This window comes from Rousettus aegyptiacus, unplaced genomic scaffold, assembly GCF_014176215.1.
Source record: "Rousettus aegyptiacus isolate mRouAeg1 unplaced genomic scaffold, mRouAeg1.p scaffold_m13_p_3, whole genome shotgun sequence".
NCBI classification, from domain to species: Eukaryota; Metazoa; Chordata; class Mammalia; order Chiroptera; family Pteropodidae; genus Rousettus; species Rousettus aegyptiacus.
In genome coordinates, this window is record NW_023416306.1 from 466,795 (window position 1) to 477,353 (window position 10,559).

Sequence of the window (10,559 nt, forward strand, 5' to 3'; positions counted from 1 at the left end):
CAGCTCAGAGCAAGACCGGGCTCCCTACTCTGGCCTCCTGGGTCTGAGGTGTTCGCGAACCCCCGCCCAGGGGAGGCCGCCCTGGGTGTGCCGCAGGGTCGCACCGGGCCCGGGGCCGGGACCTGGGTCTGTCGGAGCAGGGAGCTTGGAATTCCCCGGGTGGACGGAGGCAGAGTGGGCGGGACGACGGCGGAGACACAGAAGGCGGGGTGGGGACGGGGTAGGGGGGGCGGGTAGGGCGGCGGCGGGGTGAGGACCCCCGCCAACCGGCTCCCGCTTCCGCGCGGGCAGGGACCAGCGCCCCCTGCCGCGAGCGCGCAGCCGCCTGGCCACGCCCCCGGACGGCCACGCCCCCGCACCGCCCGCGCCACGCCCCCGCGCAGCTCGGCCCAATCGGCGAGCTGCCGGCACGCGCGTCACGGGCGCTCCATTGTTATGCAAATATAAAGGAGGTAAAAGGCGCCCCGGCGCGGAGGGCGGGCGAGAGCAGCGGCGCGTGGGGAGGCGCGTGGGGGCCGCGTGGGAGCCACAGCCGAAGCGAGAAGGGACCTGAGAGCGCGGCGCCGCCGCCCCGGCTCCGCCGGCCCCCACGAGCGCAGCTCCAGCCCCCGTCGCCCGTCTGCTCGGGCGCAGCTGGATGCGGCGGGGGCCCCGCAGCGGCGGCCCCCGGCCCCCAGCGCCCAGAGCGCCCAGGGGTGGCGTGCGGGGCCCGGGGACGCTGTGCCCTCCATGCTCCCAGGCGCGCCCCGAGACAGCTGGGGGCCCGCGCCGCAGCCGCCGCCCGCGCTGAGCCGCAGCCCGGCCCGCGGCCCGCGCCCGGCGGCAGCATGAGCCAGGCCGAGCTGTCCACCTGCTCCGCGCCGCAGACGCAGCGCATCTTCCAGGAGGCCGTGCGCAAGGGCAACACACAGGAGCTGCAGTCGCTGCTGCAGAACATGACCAACTGCGAGTTCAACGTGAACTCGTTCGGGCCCGAGGGCCAGACGGCGCTGCACCAGTCGGTCATCGACGGCAACCTGGAGCTCGTGAAGCTGCTGGTCAAGTTCGGCGCCGACATCCGCCTGGCCAACCGCGACGGCTGGAGCGCGCTGCACATCGCCGCGTTCGGCGGCCACCAGGACATCGTGCTCTATCTCATCACCAAGGCCAAGTACGCGGGCAGCGGTCGGTGATGCCCGCCCGGACCCGGACCCCGACCCCGACTCGGACGCGGGTCCGCGTGTGGCGCCTCTGCTGTACCTTCCCGCCATCTACCTCGGTGTGCGCCCGGCCTTCGGCGCCGCGGCCACGACGAGTCCGGCGCGCGCGTCTGTGCCCACGGGGCCCGCTCGGCTCCCGCCGCCCGGGCCGGCGCCCTCCCGCGGCCGCCCGGGGCCCGGCCCGAGCGCTTCCCACGGCCCCCGCCCGCCGCCGCGCGGTGGGGGCGGGGCGCGGGCTCCAGCCCTTTGAAATTTGAGTCTCGCTACCAGCAAGTTCGGAATCTCGAGACACCGGATCCTCTGCTCAAAATGTTTTCTCCGGAGGTGGAAGGAGGGTGGCGGGGACGCCGGGCTCGGGGCCGACGCGCCGCGGAGGAGACGCTCTGCTGTTGCTGGGATTCTAAACTATTTATCGTGTGTCTATATTTGTGGGTGAAGTTCGTGCGCCTGATTTTTTGTTGTTGTTGTTTGGGAAATACTGTGCGTGGTCAATGTGATTATGGGGGGGAGATGCATTTTTTTTCCTAGTCTTAAAACTAAAAACTTGAGTCTGTCATTTCTTGGTTGCACTGAAAACCGCCCAGCCTGATGGTTTCCCCTGCCGTTTCCTCTGCTCGTTTCTCTTCCTCTCCTTCCGCTCTCCCTCTCCTGTCCTCCTTCTCCCCTTCACCTCCTCTCCGCCCTCCCCTCCCCCTTCCCTCTCTCACACTCTCTCACGCACACACAATTCCGTGTGAGCTCTGGTAGCCGCAGGCCTCCTCCCCCTTCTGTGACAGGCCACCATCCCTAAACCTGCTGGTTTTGCAGTTTCCGCGGGCGCCTGGGTGCTCGGGTGTGGCGGTGATTGAGGGGGGTGGTGGGGACCATACCTTTTCTAGTGAGTTCTATTATAGTTAACAGTCGGTTGCACACTTTTTTAAAAAGTAAATGGATTTGCCACAATTAAATGTCATAACATTTATGACAGAATATAAAATATTAACATATTTTAAGTCAAGTTTTAGGTGTATTTTTTGAATCTTGGTTATAAACCCAATTTTAAAGGGCGTTGTATCCAGCGTTGTGTAGGCAACAGCGTACCCATATTTATATTTTTATAAAATGCCTATAAGACTGTGAATCTCTCGTGCTCATTGCTGAGTGAGTTGAAGGACCGTTTGCCCCTCTTCAGCCTCCCAGAGTTTCAAGAACCCGATTCGAATCCCCAAATTCTGCCGTGGGGGAGGGGCCGCCGGGAGCCGGCGGGGGGACCTGGGCTGGAGGCGGCGCTGCCGCGTCACTCTCTGTCCGGAATAGCGCCCTTCCCGGTCTCCGCGGTTCCAATTCTCTATGCAGCCCCACACCCCTTGTTGTTTTGATCCTGAGAAATAAAAGGGAGGCTGAATTATTCAAATTTAAATGAGGCTTCCTGGGTAGAAGTGCTGCTGACCCTTCGGGCAAAAATGGGGAGCACTTGAGGACACAGGTGGGTGGAGGCCCTTTGTGCGTGGCCGGTCAGATACGGCTGTCATCTGTGGCTTGATATAAAACCCTGTATAAGAAGAATATATCGATAATGTCAGTGAAACAAGCAGACATTGAAACTAAGCACAGATTACTCCAAAAGGAGTTCTGTATATTTTTTCTAGATGCAAATACCTTTTTAATTATGTTAATTAATGTTAAGACTCTCTAGGCTCATGGAAGCTGTGTATGGGTCCCGGTATGGTCACTTCTAACTGGATGAAGTCTGCAGCACATTCCTGAGTGTACGATATACTTGTAGCACAGCGTGAAAAATTTATGAATAAATTTTTCATCGATCTTTTTACATTAAAAGAAAACGATTTGGTGGTTCTTCTTGGGCTTGGCATCCAGGACGAGCATCAGGCTGCGACATGCCGTCTGTGGGTGACATCTGCACAATGCTTGGCTTGTCGTCACCTGAAGACAGAGCCTGGTAAACGCTCCGGGCTGTGCTCCACTGTCAACCCAAGCCAGCCACGTACAGGACTTGTGAGGTGCCAGGGCCAAGAGCGACACCCAAGAGCAGCCCGTTTCCCCTGCTCCCTGACAAAGAAGCTGAGGCCTTGCGGGAAGGTCAGCCGGAGCTCCACCACCCCTGACCCCCTGCCAGCCCGAAACCAGGTCCTCTGGGGGCCGGCTCGCTATGGGGTTGGCCTTTCCACCTGCTGCACAGAGGGCTTCTCTTAAACTGGGAACATCATAGATGCTCACCCCTGACAAGTGAAAGCCCCCTTTCTCTCCCGTGGTCCCTGGCAGAGTCTAGGAGTTCAGCAGGCCAGCGCACCCTGGAGCTGGCCACCCCCAGAAGACCACAAACCCTGAGCTGTACTGGGGTGAAGGGTGTGTCCGGATCTGTTGGTGTGGAGCGGGTGTCTCCCGAGAGAGAAGCAGAGACCTGGGCCCACTCCCAGGATGCCTAAGGGGGAAGGGACTCCCACTGCTCTCTGCGCTCTGCGAGTAGCCGAGTAGCCGAGTAGCCGAAGGGCGAGGAAGGGTGGCAGGCGCACCGCCCTGCCGGGCTGGGAGCTTTCTGTGCCTTCCGTGTTGCCGCTTCGTGTCTCCAGCTCTGCTCTGCCCGTGAGCTTTCCTGAGCGTACTGTCTCTTGGTTTTGCAGGTACTTACTGTCCCCCAGCTGGCCTGCTAGACGGGCCAACTCCACCCTGAGACACCTGCAGAGGTGCGTGGACTGTTGGATGCAAATGAGCTCCCAGGAGGTGGTGTCCAGCTAGTGCTCAAGGGCTATCATGAGAAGACCTGCCCCAAGCCTGCGGGGCAAGTGGGCTGGGAGTGCCAGTGGGGGGTGCCGGCCTCGACAAAGATAGTGGTAAAGAACTTGGAGGTTGGGGTACCTGGAGAATAAGTCAGGCCTGGGCACTGCGGGACCTCCACGGGTGTGCCAGTGGGGCCCCCTGTTCGCAGCAAGGGCCTTACCCACAGCACGGAGGGGAAGCTTCTGCCTGCTCTCTGCCTGCTGGCGGGGTTTGAGGACACCGCCTGACACCTGACGGGCACTCTCCTTAAGGTTCTCCCAGCAGCCAGTGGAGCCTGGACCCTGGGACGCTTCCCAGGCACCTGTCTGCTACCCAGTGAGACTGTGCCACTCCGGGTCCTCTCTTCCGAAAGCACATTGGGCTGAGAAAGGCTTGGCTTCTCACAGGAGGGACCGTTTTTTCTCCAGTGTGGACAAAAAGGAAGCCAGGCCCTGCTCAGCCCCACGTGGGTGGGAGGCTGGTGGCATCTGCTGCCTTCCAGCCTGGGTCCTGCCAGCAGTGGAACTCGGGGTGTGGCCCGGGACACACTGGCCTCCCTTTCAGTGAACAAGGCCTTAGGTTGGCCGCCAAAGCCAAAGTCAGTCCCCCACCCCGGAGGGGGGGTGCAGGGGGCAGCACACAGTGCAGGCTCCTGCTCTGGACCTCCGTGCTCAGCTAACTGCAGCAGGTGAGTCGGTGGCGTCACCTGGGAGTTCCCAGGCAGCAATCAGGGCCGGGAACATCTTTTCAAGGCGTTTTGTGGCTAGGGTGAGCAGGAAGGCAAGGCTGACCCTCTCAGCCTGGCCTCTGGGACCTGCAGGTGTGTGGGGGCCAGGTGACAGTCCCAGCCGGGGCTGACCAGAAGACCTAGGGTAGAGGGTCGGGCAAGCAGGGGCTGGGTCACTGGGACCTTGGTGGTTGCCGTGGAGAAAGAAGACAGACCAGATGGACAAAGGCAGGAGCGTGAGGGTGTCCTGTCCACCTGTCCGTCCCTCGGAGCTGACCCTGGCCGGATGCAGGCAGCGTTCACTGTTGGAGTGAATCCCAGAGACACCAGGCAGTGCCGAGAAGTGGTCAGTCAGGGACAGTGATGCCTGAAGGCAGAGACAAGGGGCCAGAACAGAACTGCCCCGGGGGGGACAGGAACCGGAGGCCAGGACCAAGGGCCAAGGACCAAATAGACAGGTCAGGAGGACGACAGGAGGCGTGGCTCTCTGGGCCTGTCCCCAAAGGCCTTGCAGCTCAGCCCAGGCTGGAACAGACTCGGTGCACATGGGCCCGGGACACAGCCCCGTGTCCTGGCCTTGAGGGAGTGCCTCCTGAAGCTCGGGGCACCCGGTCCCCGATACCCCCAAGGGCAGGAAAGGAGGCTGGGACTGAGGCAGCCGGGGGACAAAGCCTGAGGCCAGAGCGTGAGGGCGCAGGCCTGGGAGGTCTGGGAACAGCCAACGACTCCTCCCGGGGCCTCCAGCACGCCCCCCACTTGGGGCTTCGGGTCTGGGGAGGCCTCCCTCCCTGAGGCCCGGCGCACACTCCGCCTCGGCGGCCTGGGCTCCCCTCCCCGCGCCGGGCACATTCTTCTAGTCTACGCCGGACCGTCCCTCTGCGCGTCCGTCTGTCGGTCTTTCTTCTCTCGCCCCCTCCAAAGCCGCGGCCCCCATTCATTCCCGAGGCCTCTGCCCTTTCCTCCGCGGGTCCCCGCTCGGCGAGCAGCTGCTATGCTAATGAGGGCGCGGGGGCGGGGCCCGGCGGGCAGGGGCTGGGGGAGGCAGGGTAGGAGCCGTAGGGAGGGGCGGAGGGGCAGCCTGACTCTGGGGAGGAGAGGGGAGTCTAGGGGGTCCCGCTGGGGAAACCAGCGTGGAGAGGCTGGGGGCGCGGCAGTGGCGGGGGTAGCTGGGCAGTGTGTGTGTGGGGGGACTCGCAAGGGGTGGGGGCGGGCTCTCACAAAGGCCGGATCTTTGTATTCAAAACCAGCGGGGGCCATTCGGGGCCGGTGGGGCGGGGCCGCCCGCGCACCCGGAAAGTGCACGGGACGCGGGCACAGTGGGCCGCCCCACCGCCCTTGCGCGCAGCCCGCCGCAAACACCCACCTGCGCGCGGTGCGAGAGGTAGAGACCAGCTGTCATCTCCGTTCTGTGGTCCCAGCCTGGGACCCGCGCCTCCGACCGCCCCTCCAGCACGCACCGGCCACTGCTGCGCGTGGAGCTCGAGTGCGCCCCACGCGGGTGGGGATCTGAGCGGGCACCCTCGCCCGACCCCAGGACTGGGTGGTTGGACTCCGGAGGCGGCTACGGTGAGGGGAGCCCCCTAGAGGCGGCCCCTGGGGACTCGGAGCCTCGGCGAGACACGGGTTGGGTGGTGTGGAGGCGGGGCTCAGCCGGAGACGGGGACCCTGGCTGCCTCCCACTGGCGTCCGAGGGGCGACTAGGCTGTGGGCAGAGGGTTCCCTGAGAGCCTGGGTTTTGGGGTCCGGGACTCCTGCCGGGGACCCGGACCTGGACGCCCCCCCCATCTCGAGGTGAGTTCTACGAGTGGGGACGGCGTCCTCGGGTGGAGGGGGCTTTCGGATGGCATGTCTCGGGGCAGCTGCCCCTGGGCGAGGCTCGGACCCGGGTAGGCGCGCCGGCCTAGGACCACGCAGCATGGGCTGTGCTGCCGCCCAGCGGCCGCGGCCGGCACTACCTCCAGGGTCCCAGTGGTCCGAAGCTGGCACGACCCCCGACCGCGCTTCGCTGTGCTCAGGCGCCCCCTCTTCCGCCTGCTGCGGGCGACCCGACCAGAGCCCTCCGGCCAGAGCCCTGCTCCACCCTTACTGGAGCCCAGTACAAGTCTCCTGGAAGGTGGCCGAGGCACGTCGGAGGGTTGGCCGATTGGCTGACTGAGCGGCTCAGGTGAGCTGGGGAGGGCCCTTGCCCCCAGGCGGTGGGTAGGGGCAGGCTGGCAGCAGAAGCCTTGGCTGGGATTGGGCGCGAGGGGTGCGTTAGGGATGGAAAGGCTTTCGGATGGGAGTGAGCAGGCCAAGGCCAGTGTTGGCCAGGACCGGCCAGGCCATCCCATTGGCAGTTCCAGCTGCAGCCACCAGAGCTGGCTTTACTGTGTGAGGACAGGGCGGAGGTGCAAGATGCCCAGAGGGAGAAAGCCAGAAAGGGCGTGGAGATTCCAGAGTCAGCCGAGCTCTCCCTTGGATGACCTCAGGAGAAAATGCCCTGTGGGTCCTGGGCAGTATGGCTGAACTTGCAACCCTGCCAATCTTTGGGGCTTGGAAGGAGGTGGGAAGGGACCAGAACATGGGGGCACCTGGGGAAAGGGCGGTTGTAGAGGCCCCCTTGCAGCACGGCCAGCAGCACCTTCAGCATGTCTGAGGAAGGGCAGGGGTGTCGACCCCATAGCAGCTCCTGGCTTCTGAAGTCCCCAGAAGGAGACCCAAACTGAAGCCCGCGGATGGAACCCCACCGCAGTCCTCATTAAGCAAGTGGCAGTGACAAGCTGGTCTCCTTTTTGTTCAAGTGGGGAAAAGAGGACATTTCAGGATCCTAGGGCCATGAGTGAACGGTGAGCAGGACACGGGATCCATCGCAGCTCTGTGGACGTGACCGGCACATGTCCCGCTCAGGACGCAGACACCACATCCATGCCTCGGAATCCTCAGAGCCGGTCGTGGGGTGCTTGCCGCCAGACCGCCCTACAGAGCCTAGAGCCTCAGCAGAGGGGGCCGGGGATGGGCGAGGCTCTGGTGGCCAGTGGAACTGCAGTGGCATTGCAGACTCGTCCGGCTGTCACCCCGCCCCACCCATTCCAACAGAAGCGCCTGGGCTGAGTATGTGCAAGAGAAGAACTCACTTGCTTTGAAGTCTTGTCTGCTCAGAGATGGAAGCTGAAGATCAGCTTTCCCCACGGCGTGCATTTCCCCAGGGCATGAACCCTCTGCAGGGTACCTTGTTGGGACCCTGTGGACAAGAATACCCAAGGCAACTGCGTTCAAAACCTACCATCAGCTTCCTAAAGAGATACGACAAAATTCAAACAGCAGCAGTGTAAACAAGACAGAATGTATTTCTCATCAGAGAAGCTGCAGTCGGTGAGCCTGGGCTGGCGTGTGGCTTAGGGTGTAGGCGCCTCAGATATTGTCCCGCTGGGTGGGCCTTTCACTTACATGGCTCCGAATGGCAATCAGGATCCAACCATCAAGTCTACATTCCAGCCAAAAGCGAGGAACAGGAGGCCAGCTAGGGCTTGGGTCCTTTCCTTCCAGGACACTTCCTGGAAGTGGCTCTTGCCACATTTGTCGCATCCTGTTGGCTAGGACTTAGTCAGACGAGGAAGGCTGGGAAATGTGGTATTGACTTTAAACAAAAAAAAAAACAAGATATTTTTCCAGCAAAATGAGTTTATTAGGGAACCATGCAGAATAATAATTCTGGACATGGTGACACTAAGTGGCCACAAGAACAAAGGCGGGAACCTTTTATAGAGGAAAGAAGGGAGCTGGGCGGGGCTGTTGTAAACAGCCCGCTGCGGGGAACTGGGGGTTGGAAATCTCGTGGCTTCTTATTGGCCGAGTGGTTGCCAGGAGGCGGAGCTCCTCCTCCCGCCCGCTGGAGGCGGAGAGCAGTCCCTTCCGGTCTGGGGTGACTGACGTGAGTGGCGGGGCGGGAGAGCGCCCCCTGCAGGTGGGCTCCGCTCCAAACTGCTTGAGGTTTCTGTTACGAATCCCGCATGTGTTTCAGTCGCGGCTGTGCCGGCTCGACGCGGGGTCATAGGAGAAGGGCTGTGGTTGCGGGATGGATGTGGGGGGGCAGTCTGTGCAGCCCCGGTAACACCGACATCCAGGCAGCGCTGTCTGTGCTGGACGTCCGCCCCGCTGGGGACGCACGCCGCTCTCTAGCTTTGGAGTTTGTGTGAAGGACTTTCTGAGAATTGAACTGACAGTGGACGGAGCCGACGGAAAGACAGAAGCGCCCCCGGGCCTCGCCAGTGGCGCCTGTGCGGCGCCCAAGAGAGACACGAGAGGCCGGTCACCCTCAGCACGCCGCCGCTGGTGTCGCGCCGAGTCTCGCGGGCAGAGTTCGGTCTCGCCCTCCGAACTCCAGGCCTGTTTTCCACGGTAGACATCATGTCATAGATGAGGGCAATAGTACACAGCTTGTGTGGCCACCGGGAAATCAACACCGGTTTCTGCTCTAATGGCCCAGGGAGTGCTCCCTGGGAGCCGCCAGGGCAGAAAGGGCCAGGGCGAGGTTAGCCCTTTGCCCCCCCTCCCCCGCCCCCCTTATCTCACAGGAGAGTAATCAGTAACCCAGCACTTGGGATTCTCAAGGCTGTCGGGGCCATAAAACCATCCTTCCCTAGTCCTCGGTGATGGCTCTGTGTGGGTGGCTTCTTTTCATTTTAATGAAGGCTAAAAGAAGATTGTTACGTTTACCTTTTATATTCCTAAAAAGCAATTTACTGTGGTACAATTCACAAAGAATAAAATGTAGCCATTTAGAGTGTGATAAGTATTGATAGGCGTTTGCACCCACAAAACAAACACCATAATTAAAATAAAGAGCATTTCCGCCACCCCCAAAAGTTCTCCCTCGTACCCTCCCAGCCACCGCCCTGGCCCCCAGCCCCGGGTCACCGCCGGCCTGGTTCCAGCACCAGGGGTCACTCGTGCCTCGTCTGGACGCATATCGGTCCGTGTGGTACGTGGTTCCGTGCCTGCTGTGGCATCCGGCATGTGATGCTTCTGAGATCCATTCAGGTTGTGGCACTTTTCAGTAACTTCTTGGAGGAGAGTAGGACTTTTTTCCTTTTTCTGTTGTTTTCACCAGAAAAATCTGGCTGACACCACACAAAACACGGGACAGTTTTTATTGGTAGTTTTTCAACTAACGCATTTGTCTTCCTTGATAAAAGTCCTGGCATCGAGAAGACACCTCAGAGAGCCCTGGGGAGTGGCACTGGCCCACCCCTTGCATTGCCAACACGGCCATCCTCTCCCGGGCGCTGAGCCACAAGGACTAGAAATCCAATCCCAGAAGGTCCGCTGAGCCAGCCGCATCCGGGAGTCGGGGCCCGGCTCACCGCTGCTGGCTCGAGACCCAGGGCCGCTCCTTTGTCAGAGAAGAGAGGAGCGAGCTGCGTACCCAGTCACTTGGCGGGGGGTCCCCATGCCTGCGGCTGGAACCCCAGGCGCTCCACCCTCTTCACGCACCAAAGTCGCCTGCATGGCCAGCAGGTTCGTGACTGTCCCTGGCTCACAGTTCACGGTGCCTGGTTCTTCCCGTGACACCAGGGCAGGAACACGGGGATGGGAAAACCCAGCCCCTCGCCTTCCCCACCACGGCACGGGCCCACGTGACCCCCCGCCCCCACGCTCCCCACGCCCCACGCCCCCCACGTCCCCCACGCCCCACGCCCCCCACGCCCCACGCCCCCCACGTCCCCCCGCCCCCACGCCCACCACGCCCCACGCCCCCCACGTCCCCCCGCCCCCACGCCCCCCACGCCCCACGCCTCCCACGGAACCCGGCCGACTGTGCGGCACGACTCAGTTGCGGGGAATGATGGACTTCCCGCGGGGCGGGTGCCAGCAGCGCGTGAGGGCTGGGGATGGTG

General features: G+C 62.4%; 1 protein-coding gene across 1 annotated transcript; it reads left to right on the forward strand.

Moving 5' to 3' along the window:
- The first annotated feature begins 493 nt into the window (after window positions 1-493).
- On the forward strand, window positions 494-2,546 carry LOC107503080 (NOTCH regulated ankyrin repeat protein). Its single transcript, XM_036239337.1, has one exon. It carries the CDS (start codon window positions 828-830, stop codon window positions 1,170-1,172), a length of 345 nt encoding a protein of 114 aa, XP_036095230.1. The 5' UTR covers window positions 494-827; the 3' UTR covers window positions 1,173-2,546.
- The last annotated feature ends 8,013 nt before the right edge of the window (window positions 2,547-10,559 follow it).